At 38.4% G+C, this 20,265-nt stretch overlaps 2 protein-coding genes across 3 annotated transcripts; one reads left to right on the forward strand and one right to left on the reverse strand.

The window, feature by feature from the left end:
* Positions 1-673: 673 nt before the first annotated feature.
* On the forward strand, positions 674-8,513 carry slc39a6 (solute carrier family 39 member 6). 2 transcript variants are annotated; one of them, XM_039654772.2, is made up of 11 exons: positions 674-790; positions 2,232-2,918; positions 3,156-3,300; positions 3,405-3,503; positions 4,015-4,184; positions 4,883-5,059; positions 5,654-5,741; positions 5,826-6,167; positions 6,488-6,568; positions 6,731-6,921; positions 7,979-8,513. In XM_039654772.2, the coding sequence occupies exons 1-11, from the start codon at positions 689-691 to the stop codon at positions 8,129-8,131; spliced, it is 2,235 nt and encodes a 744-aa protein (XP_039510706.2). In that variant the 5' UTR covers positions 674-688; the 3' UTR covers positions 8,132-8,513. The 2 variants fall into 2 exon arrangements, with proteins under 2 accessions (XP_039510706.2, XP_039510705.2); XM_039654771.2 differs by having other exon boundaries at positions 731-1,030.
* Positions 8,514-10,458: 1,945 nt separating this feature from the next.
* On the reverse strand, positions 10,459-17,705 carry cyp7b1 (cytochrome P450 family 7 subfamily B member 1). The gene is made up of 6 exons (XM_039654765.2): positions 17,478-17,705; positions 15,049-15,185; positions 14,094-14,696; positions 12,446-12,652; positions 12,016-12,194; positions 10,459-10,928 (listed from the first exon to the last, which is right to left on the reverse strand). Exons 1-6 carry the CDS (start codon positions 17,552-17,554, stop codon positions 10,608-10,610), a joined length of 1,524 nt encoding a protein of 507 aa, XP_039510699.1. The 5' UTR covers positions 17,555-17,705; the 3' UTR covers positions 10,459-10,607.
* Between the last annotated feature and the right edge of the window lie 2,560 nt (positions 17,706-20,265).

A 20,265-nucleotide genomic window follows, 5' to 3' on the forward strand; every position in this document is an offset into this window, starting at 1 on the left:
ACGATCTCCTTTCGTGAGCCACTTCCTTAAATATAAAGATAAATTTACACAGTTTAACAAAAATATAGCCTATAAGACATAGGCCTATGATATGGTAGGCTAGTATTCGTGGTTTTAAGATACAGGGTAGGCCTATTTTTTGTATAGGTCACTGTAATATTCAAGACAACTTGACAGCCCTAAACATAGATAATAGCTAATATAGGCCCTATATGAAAACAAACAAACAAAAAAAAAAACATTTATATCTCTCAAAGTAGGCCTATCTCATAGTGCCCCTATAGAAAACCCCTTGACAGAGCACATCTATTGCTTTTATTAACTCTAAAAATGCAAAAGTTGTTCTTTTGGGCTGGTCTGTTGGCCTGTGTCTTTATCTAAATAAACACCTCTGTGTTTGAGATCTGTTCCTGGGCGTGTGTGTGTATAAGGGTTATGTTTATCCACATGATCCAATTTGTTCCGTAAAACATGTAACAACTTTATCTGCATCTGGAATGGATATGGCTATGTGGCCTTTTAAACCACTAGTCTAATAGGGTCGTTTTTTAAGAATAATTCACATGAATAAAGTAAATAAAAATTCCCTTTACAATTATTTACCATAAATGTTGTTTAGTGCGGATTCTGCGGAATGTGGATGTTTAGATGAATCAAACAGGGTGGTCATGTGACTACACCTAAACCAATGACATCAGCTTCTGACTCTTCCCTAAAATTATCAGGCTCTATCACGGACACGGAGCGTCCCGTTTTTTTATCCGCAGAGGTATACAGTCACATCAAATCGGTAAGACTGCTGTTTGTTTTATTAGTTGCCGACTCGCCGTTAGATCGGGAATGGCAGAGAAGAGATGTGTCCACGCCGCGCGCTCCGCTCTTGAAACAAAAGATACTCGCTCTGTTTCCGGTTTTACGATGACGTGTTTTTGCACACGGTCTGGTTGAGTTGAGGTGCTTGTGGTGTTGTGTGCAGAATCGCCGTCTAGAACGCGCTTACTTTCGAGCGTGGTGCTCGTGTGGACTCCCGGTAAGCAGGAAATAGTGTTACTTATGGTCAGTGCGTTACGAGTGTAAAAATACAGTTAGGACGGGAGAAATTCGTTGTGCACGATGCAGGACAGGACCAACTAGGCCGCGTAACGCCTGTTGTTCTTCCACTTCAGTGTTGCATCTGTTACTGGCATACATCGTGGCTTCATAGATGTCAAAATATAAATCGCCCCTGCAATCCAGTAAAAAACGTAATTGTTATTGTCAAAGTCATTGACATTGTTATTTGTTATGAATATTGTTGTCGCAGACGCAGTGTGTTATTAATGATGCGCGGCGTGTTTAATAATACAGAAAAAAACAGGATGAAGTGCATTTGTGTAAAATTCACCAGATTCCCGTGTGCATTACTTTTTCTTAGAAGTCTTACAGTTGAACACTTTTCAGAAGCATATGGAGTCGTTTGCTATGGCATATTTTATGCGGTGTCCCACTATTACTAAAAACGTGACAGTTTTACGTTCATAAATCCCACGTTTTTTATGTGAGACCTGTTTGATGTTTTTGTAGCTAGTTTTAAATCCATATGTATTTTCTCTTAAAATGATTTTGGGCTATTCTACCTCAGTGTCTCCTGTATCTAACAAAAGTCATTTATCAATAATTGTGTGTTTATTTTTTAAATTTAAATTGGTTCTTAACCTCGTTATGATTTTAATGAATTTTGAGTATTTAAATAAGATGCCAACCCAAGCGTATCAATTTGCATAAACACGCCCACCTATAATATCAATATACATTCTGTGCAACCTTTCCTTTTACAGCCCTCCTTCCTTTGCATTTAAGATGAAATATCTATGTAAAATTATTTTTAACACGTTTACATGGGTATCTAATATGTGTTTTGCATATGTGTGATATCTGCTTCTATATTTTGTTCTGGAAATTTAGAATACATTTTGGCATAAATGTTATTTATGACTCATGATTTGTTTGTGCATGAGATTCAGTAGTTTAGAAATCTATTGCATTTTTTTTCACTTAATTGCAGTTCAAAAAAATTTTAACTACTTGTTTTCGGTCCTTAAAATGAGTCTTTCAATTTTCACACACTGTAAATGGAAGTTGAGAATATAGGTTTATGTTTTGCTTTTGTTTTCATTCTCTGTTTCAGAATTGTAATGTTGACATTGTTCTGTTGCAGCATTGTGACAACCAGATTATTTTTTCTGTTTTAGGATGCCAGTATGATTGACTGGTGGCCACGCCTCTTTCTAGTGGTGTCACTGACAATACTGTGGGCGTGTTTAGTGGGGGCAGGTTCAGACTGCACATCTATGCCCATTGAGACTGATGGTCGAGTAGCAGAACAGGCACAGCAGCGCCACCTACATGCTCTGTTTGACAAGTATGGCCAGAACGGGAGTATCTCCTTAGAAGGCCTGTTCAACCTACTAAAGGGGGTGGGGCTAGACCGCATCCGGAAAGTGATGGTGCATCATCATGAAAACGAACATAATCATACACACTCGCATGCTCATGAGCACGCTCATGTGGACAAACTCACCACACACACGCATCCTGTCACCAAGAAGGGGGGTATTGATCATAATGTGGAGAAGACTGACCCCATCCCAAAAGTGCAGCCTGATCCTGCCTCTGGGAAGAAAAGCCAGTCGGATGCTCACCACAATCTCTACATGAAGATGAATCAGGAACCGACTACACATTTGACTACGCCATCCTACGTCACAAAATCACGGCGGTCGAATCGTAGCGCTGACTATGATTTAACGCAAGACCACGACTCCTATAACCACGCCCAGCCCAATTTAACACACTCTAACCACACCCACCATCCTGAGGACACAGCCACCCATGTGCACGATGACCATGAGCATGGACACAGCCATACCAGTCTAGAGGTACACAAACAGTTGCATTATTTACTCGTTTAATTTTTATTATATATTTTAATTGATGTATTTTAAAATTGATTTATTGAATTTTATTTTAATCAATATTTTGATTGAACCTTTTTTTATTTATTTATGTTTACATTTCTTACACTGTTTTTCTTTAAACTTTTCCATGGATCGCCGTGCTGCCTTTAAAATCCCTGACATATTCCTTTCAAATAAGTCCTGCCTTTCCTCTTTCAGTGTCAAAATGCCTCCACAATCCTGCAGTCACATGGCATGACAAAGGAAATGGGTCTCTCTGTCAAGGACTTCAGTTACCTGTGCCCTGCCCTTCTCATGCAGATCGATTCCAAGTCTTGCCTCGTGCACAAGGATGACCATCCAGGTGAGCTTTTGTGCCTGTAATTTACATACAGTTGTATTTTTGAGTCACAGTTGTTACAGATTCTGCAAATCAACTATATAACAATTTGCTTCCCCTCCTGCCAGATCATTCCCATCATCACCACAACCACCACCATCATCATCACCATCATTTGCATAATCACACAGATGGAAAAAGCCCAAGGAATGCTTCAATTAGCATTGGTAAGTATTGTTATTTATGGTTTATAGATATACGTATATAACAAGGCTAAGTTGCATGTTCATTATATTTGTTGTTGTCCATTTATACAAATCACATTTATGTTAGATAAACGGCCAGCCTCCCGAGTGAGTAAGTTCAGCCACTGAAACCATTGCATTATATCTGTGGAAGTCCTTTTGGTTTATAATACACAAACTTGGGAGTGATAAGTTGATCATTTTCATTTTGTGGTTGATGACCTATACATGGCCCATATTCAAATTCTATTTGACCAAATAAATAAAAAACTAAACGCAAAAAATATACAATTAATTAGTATAAAATATTCCAAATGAATTCACAACATAATTCATTATGAGATTTGCTAGTGTTAATAAAGTATTCGTTTTTATAAAGTTGAACTTTAAGTGCGCTTTAGATGGCGGCAGAGGTAATCTAAATGTAAAATCAAAGGAAAAACAGTACAAAAAAAAAACATACTTCTAATAAGTGTGTATGTTTGTTTTACAGCATGGGTAGGAGGGTTTCTCTCCATCACTTTGATCAGTTTACTGGCATTAGTTGGTGTGGTTTTGATTCCACTCATGAACAGAGTTTGCTTCAATTTCCTGCTGAGTTTCCTGGTGGCCCTTGCAGTGGGAACTCTCAGCGGAGACGCTTTCCTTCACCTCATACCACATGTAAGTACAAATACTGTCATCAAGACACAAACTGGCATTTGAATTTTGTACTGTTGTTTTTGAGCTCTTATATTTTTGGTCTATGGTTCTACTTGATACTGATATGATATGATCGTCATTTACAAAATACACTGCCACATACACTACCACTTAAATGTTCGGGGTCCGTAAGATTTTGTAATGTTTTTAAAATAACTATTTTATGCTCACTACACTACAAAACTGATTTGATCAAAAATAAATTAATAGTAATATTTTGAAATATTATTACAATTCAAAATAACTGTTTTCTATGTTAATGTTTTAAATTGTACTTTATTCATGTGATGGCTGATCTGTATTTTCAGCATTATTACTCCAGTCTTCAGTGTCACATGATCCTTCAGATCGTTCTAATATGATGGTTTGTTGTTCAAGAAACATTTCTTACTATTAGCAATGCTGAAAACTGTTGTGCTGCTTTATATTTTGTGGAAACCATTAAACTTTTTTTCAGAATTCATAGATAAATAGAAAGAGCAGCATTTATTTGAAATAGAAATCTTTGTAACATTTGAAAATGTCTTTACGGTCTCTTTTAATCAATTTAATGTATCCTTGCTGAATTTTAGAATTAAGAAATCTTACTGACCCCACACTTTTGTAGTGAATACACATTTTGTGAGATTTCTCATTGACTTCTGATTGGTGTCTGTCAGTCTCTGGGTCATCACCAGCATAGCCACTCGGAGCACCATCAACACGGTGAAGAGATGGAAGAGGATTCCCTTCGGCCTGTGTGGACGGGGCTCACAGCTCTGAGTGGAGTCTACATCATGTTTCTCATTGAACACTTCCTGACCCTCGGCAAAATGTACAAAGACAAAAAACAGAAGGTCAGCAAAATGTACAAACACACAAAATACAAGGTTAAGATCTCGTATTTCATGTTAAAGTCATGTGCTACACATTATTTTAGCCATTCTGCTGAAAGTCATTAGCCTGGATGCCAGCCGAACTTAGCCCCGCCCACAACATTTGATGATGGGAATTTCGTTCTGGACTTAATCTGTTGTGGAGCAACTATACTCGAAACAGAGCTGTTCGGACCAATCAAATTGTCAGGGAGGGCTTTATACGATGATGGACAGATGATCAACCGTAACGTAATCATCCACATCACCAATGTTGAATTCGGTTAAATTAATTTACAACAAAGTATGGCTGCCGCTGGAGAATTGAGATGTGTAGATTCAGCCATCACACATTGTTGGTCCATCCAATTGAGTGCAGAGGCATTTTCTTTCCTGGTTCGTTTGAAACGCCCCATAATCACAGCCCAATGGAGCAGCATCAGACTCATATTCAGACTAGAATCTGAGTATGACGACGTTAGGCTAAAAAGTCATAGTATTAATTCCCTGAACATTGTAACATAACAACATGGATGTTGCATGGAGTTGTTCCTTGAGTATATTATCTTTTTGTAGGTGCAGAAGAGGGTTGATCTCATCACAGAAGTTTTGGAATCTGAGAAAATGCCATCATTACAAGAAAATGATGTCAAAACACTTGATTGTATGTAACTATGTGCAACTTTTTTATCCTTGTTAATGTTTATGAGGTCAAAATGAAACTTACATGGGATTTCTATAACATCAGCTGTTGAAACGAATGGTGGAAGTGCATGTGGGCGTGGCGTGGCAGAGGAAGAAGAGGTGATGTTGGGGGCGGAGCTCTACTCCGACTTGGACTGTGAGAACAAATGCCACTCCCACTTCCATGACACTGTTGGCCAGTCAGATGAGCAGCATCATCATCACCATGACTACCACCACATACTGCATCACCACCACTCCCAGAACCACCACCCACACACACACTCACACAGACACACACATTCCTATTCACTACAGCACTTCCAGCAGGCCGGGGTGGCCACACTCGCCTGGATGGTCATCATGGGAGACGGACTTCACAACTTCAGTGACGGACTTGCCATAGGTTAGTTTCACACATGTGCACACACACACATAAATTAACTTGGACTTACAATAAAAGTGTACACAAGTTTATGTCTATACAGTCTCTATTAGACAGTCTTGGGATAAACCATCTGTTTTTGCAGATTTAGCAAATCACCTAGCAAACAGGCCTTTATAATGTACGTTTGTGTGAATGTATGTTACAGTGCATATAACAAAATGTACTTTTAAAATTGAATATGAACTTTTTTTTTGAGTGATGAACTTTGCATACTAAGGCTTTTAGCATCCGTGCTTTGGAAACTGCATTTACAGATGATGTGCCATTTTGTATTTCAGGGGCGGCATTCACTGAAGGTTTGTCTAGCGGTCTTAGTACCTCAGTTGCTGTGTTCTGCCACGAGCTTCCTCATGAGCTGGGTAAGACATTGTTTCTTTCATCATGCTGGCAGTTATTTTTTGACATTAAATATGTGTCAGAATAATTAAGTAACCATAAGTAAGGTTGTTGTCTATTATTGCATTACTATGAAAGTTTTTTTCTGTTCTCGCTCACCTGTCTCATCATCATTTTTTATGCAGGAGATTTTGCAGTCTTGCTAAAGGCGGGTATGTCAGTACGACAGGCCATTTTATACAATCTGTTGTCAGCCCTGATGGGATATCTGGGCATGATCACAGGCATTCTGATCGGACATTATGCCGAGAACGTTGCCATGTGGATCTTTGCTCTCACGGCTGGGTTATTCTTGTACGTCGCTCTCGTGGACATGGTGAGTAACACAGAAAAAGAGATGCTGTAATTGAGGTGGACAGATTCAAAAGGCTGTCCACTAGAAATACTACATCCTCAGCTGGGTTATCCTTAACTAAAAAGAAAAACGTTGTTAATTGAAATAAAGCAGAAATAACAAAATATTGGTTAATTGGTTAATATTGTGTGTCTGGAAAGATTATATTGTAAATGGTTAATTGTTGATGAATTATAATTGTATGTTGATGCTTTGTGATTTTAGATTTTAAACGTTTAATATTTAGCATCGATTTAACTTGCTCATAGACGGTGACGTCAATATAATTGTAACTGTTTAAATAGTGGGTGGAGATATGATATATGCGAGCCAAAACGTTTGTGTACTTTTCCACTTGTGTAAAATAATAATAAAAATCGCCTAATTCTGAGTGCGAATCAATGATCATTGCTCATGATAACTTGTTTACTTTATAATAAGTAAATCCACTTCACCAGCTAATTATGCTTCAACAACAATGTCATAGAAATATACAGGTATACGCAAAAACGGAGGACTACAAAATTCTAAAGATGGCTTTGTGCTTGTTTCTCTGGAGAAATAGGTCAATAAGCACAAAGTGTTTCTTTAAAAAGTGACATCGCCAACTACTGGCCTGGCATGAAAATGTTTCAGTCGTTTTTTGTGGATACGTGTGAACAAGGATCTTTTTTACAACATTGCCGTCTGTACGTGAAAAACGTAAAAGAGAAACGTTTCCGTTTTTAGTGCATTGCTATCATGTAAATATACCCTATAACTGAAATAAAAATAAATTAAACCTAAAGTAATATTAAAATGGAAACAGAAAATACAACAAAAGCCAATTCAAAATATGAATGAAATACTAATGTAGTTATAAATACTAAAATACCGCTAATCCTCAGTATCTTCAACATACAGTGTATCCAACTATGCATTTCTAAGAATAATTTCAGTGTGGATCAAAATATGGTTATTTCCAGCATATGCTTGTGATTGTGTTTATCTAAATGAAACGGTGATCTCTAAAATTGTTCTTTTTTTGCTTGTTTTGTAGGTACCTGAGATGCTACACAATGATGCTAGTGAAGCAGGCTTCAGTCACTATGGCTTCTTCCTCCTGCAGAATGCTGGGATGCTCCTGGGTTATGGCATCATGCTTGTCATCGCTGTTTTTGAGCACAAGATACAACTGGACATTGGCTTCTGACCTACGCAATAATAATGTAAAGAATGTCACTCCACAAAAACCTCTGCTAACGTTTTTCGTTGACTGAAGGCCCATCAGTCTTGTTTACCTGGTGTCCACCTGTTGAGATGCGCGAGATATAATTTAGTCTGTGAAAAATTGGCACCTTAATATGCACGAATAATTGTCATCTTCTTTGTTGCTTGTGGGAGAAAAAAATTATAAGTGTTGACTGTTACAATTTCAGTATAAAAGAGAAACTTGAGCCACATTGAGAATGTGGAGATTTTTTTTTATTTGTTTGTTACACTGTGTTGTTCAGTAGCTATTGAAGTGAATTACATTGTTCATTTTGCACATGCTGTACCTCCAACATTCCAGTAAAGTATTAAGTGTCCCATGATGCCTTTGTCTGATTTCTGTGTCAAAACTGTATTTGATCTTGTATTTGAGTTTATAGAGTAGAATCTATTGATATTATTGGGTTGGGTTACTGAGAAACCATTCCTATAGATTATATTTCACAAGTTCACACTTAGAAATGATTAGATGGTGTAGCAAATTAGATCTTTGAAATATTAATCATCAATCATAACTTGTTATAATTATGGATATTTTGATCAGTTAATAGGGATAACTTGACATTACAACCAAATACTCGGTTCATCCCGTGAACACTCAATATTGGTTAATAATTAATTAATAAAAATGTAAATTTCCGGGGCATGGGAAATGTCTTTCTTATTAAAGGTGCTCTAAGCGATGTCGGGTGACGTGACTTCTTGTTGACATTTAAAGTATTTTCAAACAAAATGGAGGCTAGATAGACCCTCCCTCCTCCTCATCTGCACTGACCCCCCAAACCCCTGGAACAGTTTGTCATGTTTCGTGGAGCGGGTTGCCGCAGTTTGTTTTTGTTGCCGTTTGTGGAGCCTGGGTTGTCTGCATAGACCGCGTTTTTTTACAGTGTGTCTAGGGGACAGGCAGCTAGTGGATAGTGAGGAGATGTTTGCTGTATGTGACAAAAATGTTTGGGCCTAAAAAATGTGTGACATCGTTTAGAGCACCTTTAAGTACTACCAAGAGGAAGTAGTCAAGATATATGATTAGTGACTCCAGATATGAGCTTGAGACACGGACAACTTTACTTTGATATGAAAAAGACTGTATTAACTAACTAGACCAGACAACTACTCTAAAATACACATACATACATACAGTTTACCAAGTGTAAGAGAGCTGAAGCAGAATACAGGATAGCAAGAAGTTATAATTTAAAATTGGGTGTTTACGAAAACATATAGCTGAGCATCTAGAGCGCTCATTGGTTGTGCTGTGTACCAGTACCAGACAGACGTTGGGCCTTATTGTGGAGAATTGTGCTTTTGACACCTTATACCTTTTTATCCGAAAAGAACCCTTGCTTTTAAAGCGGGAACTTCTAGGTTCTGCCGCACAAATATCTTCAATTGGTATTCCACTCGGCCATGCCCATGACGAGGGCAAGCCTCTTGAGGAATGAGCTCTAAGATTCGCATCTCTTTCGTCTTCTGACGAGGGAATAGCTCACAGCGAAATGACCTGTGGTCTGAATGGAGTAGAGTTCCCTTTAAGCCTTGGCTTAAAGGGAAACCCTATTCTAAAACACAAAGGGATTTGGGATTTACCATTAAGCCTTGTATTAGTAGAAAACCTGTAGTATTTCCACCCTCATATCCCTCTGAGATGAGAGATTTATGTATTTTTTGTCTGGAAAAAAATCTTCTGATGACGCAAAAATCAGAGGCTAAAGACTACAGCAAGTAGTAGGGGCTGTCCAGCATGTTCTCAACCCACCCATAGAGGGTGGGATCTCACTCAGAGAATGTACGCATAGTGTCCGCCATCTTTTTTTGGAAGCTAAGCTAAGCTAGCAGGCTCTTGTTCTGTGGAGAAAGCTGAGTAGTATCCTCTTTTTCCCGGACATGTCTGGCCGTCAAGATCGAACAAAATGGCCTGGATTCAGTTTTTGTTTTCTGCAGTCCCCATTCATTTTTTACATGCACACCTTTTGTTTCAATCTAACTGAATTCATTCCGATTGGTGAATCTGAATGTAGAGTTTACATGAACGGTAAACAAATTATCGGTTGATGTGCGTTTTAAGAAAATTTCCGCTCCTCCGTGAGAGATATAAGACCAATCCAATGGCGTCGTAGGTGGGGTGCGAGGCCCTGTGCGAGAGGTAAGATGTTTGAAAAGCTGCCTTTATTTCATGCAGTAGTAGCCTATATATAGAAGGCTGTTCACTGAAGGGCATCAAACCCTGATTTAAAATTGTGCTGTATACGGCATGCTTAGTTAATTTAAATCTCACTAAAAGAGATTTTTCCATAGCAGTGTTATGTGTAGATACTGCAGCTTGCATTATTTACAAAATCTTTTAATTAACCCTGTGGAAAATGAAGGTAAAATACCCATGAAAAGAACAAATTACAGTCCCTCTCTATTGATTTAGTTCATTCCTCCCTCTCCACCGTGCTGTCTTGTGGTTTTCTGGTTCTGAATCGGCAAGTGATTTGATTGGCCGGTGGCATGATGCCCAGACCAGCACGGCTGTTGTCTAGCATAGCCTTCTGCTTGTTGTCCAGCAACTGCATTTCACACATGAGTAGATTAACGCACACAAACTGCTTCAGCTCATTCATTGCAAAAAATCGTCCCGGACACTGTGTGGCTCCCGAGCCGAAAGGCATTCGATAGTATCGAACCTTCTGGCCGCATTTATAAAAATCAGTTTTCTCCTTCCCGTCCTCCACGAAACGGTCAAATTGGAAGCGCTACAAGAAACCCACAGACACAAGACATCTCAGTAAATTTTCTAACAATAAAGAGTAATACATATATATAGACTGTCTCACAAATGAATTGGGTTGAATAGCTTTTAGCTGTTAAATTTAAGTACACAATTAGATAACAGCAATTTAGGTCAACCCATTACCCACCAATGCTTAATTTTGTTCAGTCTGTGGTCTAAAAAAGTTGCATTAGCAATTAAAGAAAAGAAAAAAAAAAAACACGTAAGCAAAACATGGTCAAGTCAAAGTGTCTGAAATAATTTTAAGTTTTTATAAATTTTACCGGTATGTGTGACACTGTATAAAACGTTTTTGGGTATAATATGTCACAGTTAACTTTATTTTGCTATGCTCAGTTACATAAATAGTACAATAGTGTCCTGCACCCACTAGTAAAAAAATATCAAAAATTATTTCTAGTGTTTGAATAATTTTTGGTTTGACTTTATGTATGTACCGTATGTATACCCCCTGGAGTTTTAAAGTTTTATATACATATGAAGAGTTCAGATGCAAAAGCCTCTAAATGCCATTTGAAATTTTCTTCTTTAATGATGATTTTTATCAAACTTGTATATTTAAGTTCAGTAATTTCACTTTAAATAACAATTAATAGGTAATTATCATTGCCATTTAAGTGAAATCACTGAACTTAAATATACAAGCTTGATAAAAATTATCATTCTAGAAGAAAATTTCAAATGGCACTTAGAGGCTTTTGCATCTGAACTCTTCATATATACATGTTACTTAAAACATGAATTTATATTTGATATATAATAATGTTAAGAAAAACTGTGATAACTTTTAAAACACCACTGCACGCCACTGGTTAAATTAAAACTAGCTAGGTAGTTTGTAGACAAACCTTACATTGGCTTGAGAAAGCCAAGCCTAAAGTTTGAAGTGATTTAAAAAGCTTGGCTAAAGGTTAAGGTTACATTCAAATAAGAAATACCTTGTTTATTTGTTGTTTTGACTCATTTTAATGCATGCTATGTCTTATTTTAAGTCATATTGGTTGAGAATCACTAATCTAGCTGAGAGCTGTAAGTATAGTATGCATTACCTGAGGCTGTTCATATATTTCCGGGTCAAGGTGTGTGCTTTGTGGGTAAAGAGCAATGATGTCATCTTTCCGCAGGCTGATTGAATTCTGGGCATCCAGACGCAAGCAAAAATCTTCCTGAACAACACGGATGTTCATCGATACAGATGAGAGACGTAAACTCTCATTTACTGAACTCTCTGCACAGAGAAAAAAAAACAGTCTGAATCACTGAAAGCTGGCATAGTAACTCTTAAATTATAGCACTATTATAATTTTTTTTTACCTACACAAGAGTTATTAATTGAAGTGACAACCACTGAATTGACTCTTGAAAACAACGCAAGATTAAAAAAATGCATGTTGTCTCTGAAACTATCATATTTTTTGTGTCCTTCCCCCCAGTATTATTATGCGTGATGGGTTACTGTGTAAAAAATGTGTTTGTTACCCAGGTAAACCATTTGTTCCAGCTGTTGTCGTGTAATTGTGATGTCCTCTTTGAAGATCAACTGCATGTTCTTCTCTCCAATCACATTAACAATCTCTGCTCGTACTGTTGCAAGGGCTTCTGGGCAGGTGATGAGGTGGTAAAGACACCAGAATGCTGCTGGTATGGTGTTTCCCACTGATGCCCACAGCATGGCAAAATGATGTGCTATGGACAGAGAAAGTAAGATAGTGTGTGTGTCTAGAAACCACCAAATCAATACACCACAGTCATGATGAGCTTTCACTGAGTCAATTCTTTATTTGTACAGTCAAAACTGCTTCCAGCATTCCAGCATACTGAAAAGAAGCTGTGGTCAACAGCCCCTTTAAAGGGATAGTTCACCCAAAATGATAAATTCTGTCTTCATTTACTCACCCTCAAGTTGTATGTAAGATTGTGGCCAAAACTGGTACTGCAATAAGTTTCAAATTACCGTAGAGCGGTGTATCCCCTTCTCCCTGACTCGAGGTTGCCAGATAGGCAGCAGGATCCACATTTTTTTTTTATCCCACACGTTTGTAGCTGCAGCTGTGGTAACTAGAGCAGAACAGGCAACCTGAATGCTGCAACACTACTGACTTTGTGATTGGTAGATCGGTGGAGGGTGGAGCATCAGACCAAAACACAACATGACAGTTGAGGGCTGCAACTTCACTTTTTAAATGACAATATCCTGGCCGGACTGCTGTTGTCAGTGATATAAGTATTTGAAATGAACATGATTTCTTAATGTCTAGTGACATATCAGGGCCATTTTATGATTATTTGAAATAGATTTCTTACATACAGCTCCTTTAATTTAGTTACCGACATTTTTCAAAATACCTTCTTTTGTTTTCAGCAGAAGAAGAAGAAAAATCATACAGGTTTGGAATAACTTTGGAACAGAATTTTCATTTTTGGGTGAACTATCCCTTTAAGACGAGTCAGTACATGCAAGTATAAGTCCTTTCTACTTGAATGGGAAAACACTGAAATCTCTAAAACAGTTTGTCAATGCAACAGATTATGTTTCCATATCTCAGACTGACAATAACATCCAATTTTTTTCATCCATTGCTCAAATTATGCTAAAACCCCAACTACCCTTCACTGCATGGCATGCACAGATAACCACTATCACAACACTGATAGGTCTAGTGATGGAGTTCTAGTGATAGGCAATTTTGAAACACTGTTTCATGGACTTTCAAAACCTTTCGAAATTTTGTTTGAAATAAGTGGTTTGGCGTGTATATCGCTACTTCCTACTGTTTAAAACCATGGTTTTGAAACATTTTCAACTGTAACACTGATAATAAAATATATATTTTAGATACATATTTTGTTGTCTCTGAGTCATTAAAAAAGTCTATGTAAACACACCTTTTGTGAGAATTGTTTTCCATTTATTTAGTATTTAAATTGCATTAAACTTCAGTGCAAAAACCAAAGACTAGGCTTCTGCATGCCATCATCATGGGAATATTAATATCCTTCTGGAGGCAAGACATTTATCATCAATAAAACACTCCACAGTCATATAGGGGCTCCAAAAGAAGGATCTCAGACTGTATCTGTGTGTGTGTACTGTAAGTTTGCTTGTGTGTGTGTTCATGTGAGTCACCTGCTTTATCCTTGTCCTGAAGATTATCATACTGCTGGAACAGGGCCATTCGGGTCTGTATGAACTCGCATGGAGAATTCCATTCTGCCATTTTATGAGGGTAGAAAAATCTTGTCAGCTTTTCTCGAATTTCTTTGGTTTTTCCAAGCAAGCCAATGGGCACACGGGCCATTAGTAAAGGGAAAATGGCATCAAACTTCTCAAAGTCCTCTCGCAGCTGATCCAGACGCAGATGTGACGAATGTCCATATAGCGTGTTAAATGTGGTCTGAAACATTATGCTTTTACAGAACTCATATAGTTCCACCTCTTTCCAATCGCCATCAGGCCCAGGCTCTTCACTGGACAGAAAACGGTGTCGTAGGACCTTCTGCAGGTTTTCCATCATGCTGAACGCGAGCGGGTCGAGAGCAGGCCCCTGCAGCAGGGTGTAGCTCCTCTGGATGCTGTCACTCATTCCAGGAAAGTGGCCACTCCGTACCGCTGGGAAACCGAACGTCCTGGATGCTGCGCTGTCTGAAAATGTGTGGAAATCCAACTGTTTTCCGTGTTTGATCACGGATGGGTACAGGAGAGGGTTCATTATGAATGTTATGTATCTCCCTAAAGAAACACACAAACATAGGTAGATGTCATTCCATCACAGAAACATCTACTAAACATCTTTTTTTTATTAACATTAACATAAAAATGTTTATGGTAAATAAATCCACGTTATTTTTCAGCTATCCAAAATGCTATTATGACATCTTTCACCATATCTTTTTTTATTAGCATAACTATGTGCAAGCATGTGTTGCGCAATGACTGTGTCTGAGAGAAAGAGCTAAAGGAAAACTAAAACTAAAAGTTAGCAAAATATGACAAAATCTTAATTTTTTTAACATCAGAATACGTCTTCATTTGAAAAAATGACCTTATTTGTATAAGTATTTATAGGGTGTGTCAACTATACCTGCAATAAGCACTGTGAAAACATCCCCATGTTCTCGCTGTAGTTGTGTAAGAAACTGTAGGGAGTTTTTTCTGAATTCTAGAGCTTTCCCTAGGAATGGAATCCAGCTTTTAATCAGCGGGGGCTCTCCGTCCTTCCTGTAACGTGCACACCCAATGTAACAGTTAACAATGCCTGAGAGACTGCCATTGTCAACATAAAATTCTCTTAGACAAACATACAACCTCAAACAAACTCTACAACTCTGTTCTCTTAATAATGTTGCTGTGGTAAAGTGGTGACATAATCGTGCTGAACAAAATCCTTAATTGCTTATCAGTTTTTCTGCTAGTATTCTTTTAAATGACAAAGCCAGGATGCATTAATTGAGAATACTGTTTAATGACCTCAGTGATCTTTTGCTGATGTATATTTCCCATGGTCTACTTTTCAATGCTGACCAGAAAAGGATGGGGGGAGGGGAACACTTCGAGAAACTGGGTCTCACAGTCAATTGGGCGAAAAGCTCGTTGGTCCCCAGTCAGAAAATAATTTTCCTGGGCACAGAGCAGAGTCTATGACAGCGCGGCTGTTGCCAGAGCACAGAATAGACATTCAGCGCGTCACAAAAACCTTCCGCCGCGATGCTATAGTCTCACTCAGGAGGTTTCAGAAAATGCTGGGCATGATGGCCTCAGCATCATCAGCACTTCAGCTGGGCTTGCTTCGCATGCCCACTGCAGTTTTGGCTCAAAGCTGGAGTACCACCTCGAGCTTGGGCTTCTGGTCTGCTTCGCCTCAGGGTCAATCAGGAAACCTTGGAAAGCGACAGACTGGTACCAGTCTAGGGTGCGGTTCCTGAAAGCATCGTTAGCCAACTATGGTCGCAAGTTCCGTCGTTACCAATAGAGTTCAATGGAAATTGTGACCAACTTTCGACCATAGTTGGCTAACGATGCTTTCGGGAAACGCACCCCTGGTGTAAACCTGGAGTGTGCAGGTGGTGTCCACGGACGCCTCCACCTCGGGATGGGGAGCATTGCACGAGGGGAGACCGTTCTTCGGCCAATAGTCATAACGAGATAAGCTCCTTCATATAAACTGTCTGCAAATCTTGGCAGTCGACAACGCGCAAAGGTGCCTTTGTCCCCGAATAAGGGACCACAACGTCTTAGTCCACTCGGACAACATGTCAGTGGTATCCTATATAAATCGCCATGGCAGCATCATGTCTCGAAACCTTTTCAGACTGATGGAACACATCCTGGTCTGGGCTTGGTCAGACAATCCTCCTGCTGTGGGAGAAGTTCGGCAGAGCACAGGTGAACCTTTTCGCGTCCCAGACTCCCAGGAGAACGCTCACTGCCCAAAATTCTTCTCAAAGAGCAAGTATGCACTGGCCCACTCCTGGCCCAGTTGCCCGCTATATGCTTTTCCCCCAGTCTCGCTCCTGTCTCAAGTGTTGGAACGAATCAGGGAAAACAGATGCCCTGTGCTCCTTGTGGCTCCGCTCTGGACAAACCAGGAATGGTTCCCAGTCCTAATGCGACAGTCCTCAACCATCTATACAGCCATTAATGGCAATGCCCGTACATACGGTTTTAATTGATCATAGCTGTCCATATGCCAGAGTGCATTTGGGCCAGTGCTGTTCGTTGTTTAAGTGACGGCTCAAATGTCTTTTATCAGTAAAGTTCTGCACGGGCAAATTCAGTGACACTTTTAATGCAATATTACTACTAAAGTTGATTGTATTTCTTTGTTACTGACTAGTTACTTGACTAGTGATCCAAGTCTGCCATGTTTACGACTTTTTTTTACAACGACTTTTTACTCAAAATGTAATGAGTTCTCAAGATTGTATTTCGACTTCCTTTCTCGAAATTTTACGTTTAATTTCGCATTATAATGACTTTAATCTCGAATTTTTTTTTCTTTGGCCCTAATCCTCTTCCGTAGAATTGGAACAAATTATACATCTTTAAAAATACAATGTAAGAAAATTTTTGTCTCTCTCTACATATGTCTTTATTGGGATATTTTAGTGAATGCATGCAGCCTACATTGCTACACCTACAGGTCTAACCTAAACAGGGGCATGTCAGGAGCAACGCGATGACGAAATAGAATCACTGAACAGGCTAGAATAGTTCGAAAGAACCGATTCTCCTCCATGAGTAGAACATACCCATCACTGGAAGGTTAAATTTCATGAGGTGAACTGAGTAAACACCAGCCTGCTGTGAATTATTAATGCACTTAGCAGACATCTCTTTGCCTAATATAACTGCCTTCTGTCTAGAGAGATGTCCGTATTTATTAAAGAGTCACTTTGATTAAAAAAAAAATAAAGTCTGCCTAAATGTGATAAGAACACACTCCAAATGAATACAAATCGGATTCATGTTACATTCTCAACAGCAGCAAAATGATACAGTCAGAAAACTCACCGCCTCCGTCCACAGAACGCGCAACACAGAAGCACGGAGATAAAGCCCAGAAAGATCGTCAATAAATAATCCAACATGATCAAAGCCAGTCTGAGTGAAAAACATACAAGAGAGGTCCGGTTTACAAAGCACTACACGCGATTTATAATACGTCCAGGTTTTGCGACGGTCACTTTAAAAGTGAGAGAGTGCTTATCAGCATCGCACAAATTAAACATCAGAGTCCACTGAGAGATCATGACATGTAATGAGGAGATAATACGCGAACAAGGCGAGTGTTCAGAAAGTCACGCCCAGTGGAGGTCGCTGAAAAGAAAATTAAGCAACAGTCTGCCTTTTTTTTTTTTTGCTTTACAATGCTACTTGGGCCATTTTAAGCCTGTTAACACACACAGAGCCATGTTTATCAATAAAGCAGCATTTATAGGCCTAATATATTGCATTGACATATTTTTTTTTAGACAAAATCATGACAGAATCTATTTGACTCGGTCCTGCTAACACACACACACACACACACACACACACACACACACACACACACACACACACACACACACACACACACACACACACACACACACACACACACACACACACACACACACACACACACACACAATATAAATGATTGAATTAAAATAAAAATAGTGCAACAAGTTAACTTGATTGGATACCAATTGGATACAAAAGTGATATGCTCAGTTTGCACGATGAAAATAAATGTGTATTATATAAACAATAAATAAAGACTAGACTAATTTATGATTAAACATGTAGGCTACTATGTGTAGGCTACATTAGTACTCTGGTAATATACATTCTTTTAACATGGAAATAAAAATAAAAATTCTGTATGCATAGGCTAAATATTGACTTCAAGGCCATCCATTTTCCAAGACAATTTTGGAGATCTTTACATGGTTAAGATGATTACTCTTGTGCTTTTGCTGCAATCATAATCCTATCAACCAAAATCTGGAGTGGTTAAAATATTTTTTACTGAGCTTACCTATAAATTTCATGATTCCATAAGAGCTTAATGTTCTTTAATAAACAAAATGTTCTTCTGGGACCAAATGAAAATATAAACTTGATTTTGAATGGGTTGTTTGATTTAGGCAAGGCAAGGCAAGGCAATTTTATTTGTATAGCGCATTTCATACACAGCCGCAATACAATGCGCTTCACACAGTATAATATTGTAGCCACACAACAGAAATAAATACACATTTATCAAAAATACATTAAAAAGAAAATTAAATAATGTAAATACATTTATTTGTCACGAATTAACTGGAAAAGGCATCTGAAAAAAAACTTAGTCTTTATTCTATTTTAAAAATTGTAATGGTTGGAGCGTTTTTAATGTTATCTGGAAGCTGATTCCAGAGATGGAATATTCCAGAGTAAAGCAGCTTCCTCCTATGGCTTCCTCTTGTTTTGTTCTAACTAGGCTATAGGTTTTAGTAGAAGCTGTTTATGCTGTGATCTAAGCGGTCTAGGTTGAGTATGTTGATATTTATAAATTTTTAAATCATAAATAAAAAATATTTTAACATAAAATAATTGCTTGTCATCTTCAAAAAGTTAGCTGAGGCCCTCTAGTGGGTAGTCTGCAGACAGGAGTGTTAGCGGATGGTGAAAGACAGTTTTTTTTTTTTTTTTCAATGGCAGCATTGAACAATAAACCACAGAACAGACAAACAGAGAGACCTTTATGTGTGGAGCAGTAGGGCTTGCTGGCATTCATACACACTGAGTCACAGACTGAGAGAAGAAAGAGTAGCCTACATTTGAAAGAAGAAAGATATTTATTTTGTATGGAGAGAATCAATCTGTTTTCAAGAACTGTTGGAATTACACCTGGTGATTTATTTTTCTCCCCAACACACAAACACTAATATAAACTGTCTGTGCATGATCTCTCGCATGCTGCTATGTGTGGTGAAGTGATTATCAAAAGGCTATGCAAAGGTGTGTTTTTTTTTTTCCTGAGCAAAGAATAAAAATGTTTCAAAGGGTGATAATTGTTACAGTCACTGTAAAAGTGTATTTTCTCCCAGTACAGATGTCACACTCCACACCTCCAGGTTCAGCGTAACATTCAGGACGAGCATGTAGTTTTGTCATCTTGAGTTTCTTCACCACTTCAGCCAGCATGGTGTTTTTCCCTAAAACAGGTCTTGTAGTGAAGGTCTGCCTGCACTGAGGGCAGCTGTAGACTCCCTTCTGATCGTCCTGATCCCAGCAGCCTGTGATACAGTTCATACAGTAACTGCGTCCACAGAATGGTCACTGGATTCTTCATCCGATCCAGACAGAACTAATCCTGAGCCAAAGAAAATTCTAAGATTTCGCAGTGAGTAGACACAAATGCTGTTATATTCATGGTCTTGTGATAAGAGAGATGTGTTTAATATTATCTAGAAACAATAAAAAGTTCCACAAGTTTAGAGATTGTGAAAATGCAGTTGTAACAAATAGATGGCGCTCTTGCACTGTTTTTCATCTATCTATCTGCAAAAACAATATTGAGCATAAGAGTTTAAGCACAAGAGAGACCATAAGAACAGAAAGTCAGTCAAGTCTCCACATATTTAAAATTTGGTGTTCCAATTATTATCATATTTATGTAGGCTACTGTGTTATTCACATGCCACTTCAATGTGACATGGCACAAAAACATGGAAGTGCCAGGATACTTTGTCAGTGGATCTTCTTTACATCATCATAGTAGACTTAACTCCAATTTTACAGTAAGAAGAAAATCTAAAGAAAGACTAAT

Source organism: Pimephales promelas, chromosome 5 (genome assembly GCF_988280905.1).
Source record: "Pimephales promelas chromosome 5, fPimPro1.hap1.1, whole genome shotgun sequence".
NCBI lineage: Eukaryota > Metazoa > Chordata > Actinopteri > Cypriniformes > Leuciscidae > Pimephales > Pimephales promelas.

Bases quoted from the DNA above. Each gene is read 5' to 3' on its own strand.
- slc39a6 (XM_039654772.2), top strand. From the start codon at position 689: ATGACATCAGCTTCTGACTCTTCCCTAAAATTATCAGGCTCTATCACG. The intron at 791-2,231 runs GTAAGACTGCTG...TTTCTGTTTTAG, and splicing joins TATACAGTCACATCAAATCG to GATGCCAGTATGATTGACTG. The intron at 2,919-3,155 runs GTACACAAACAG...TTCCTCTTTCAG, and splicing joins ACAGCCATACCAGTCTAGAG to TGTCAAAATGCCTCCACAAT.
- cyp7b1 (XM_039654765.2), bottom strand. From the start codon at position 17,554: ATGTTGGATTATTTATTGACGATCTTTCTGGGCTTTATCTCCGTGCTT. The intron at 14,697-15,048 runs GTATAGTTGACA...GTGTTTCTTTAG, and splicing joins TTTCACAGTGCTTATTGCAG to GGAGATACATAACATTCATA. The intron at 10,929-12,015 runs GTAATGCATACT...GGTTTCTTGTAG, and splicing joins AAATATATGAACAGCCTCAG to CGCTTCCAATTTGACCGTTT.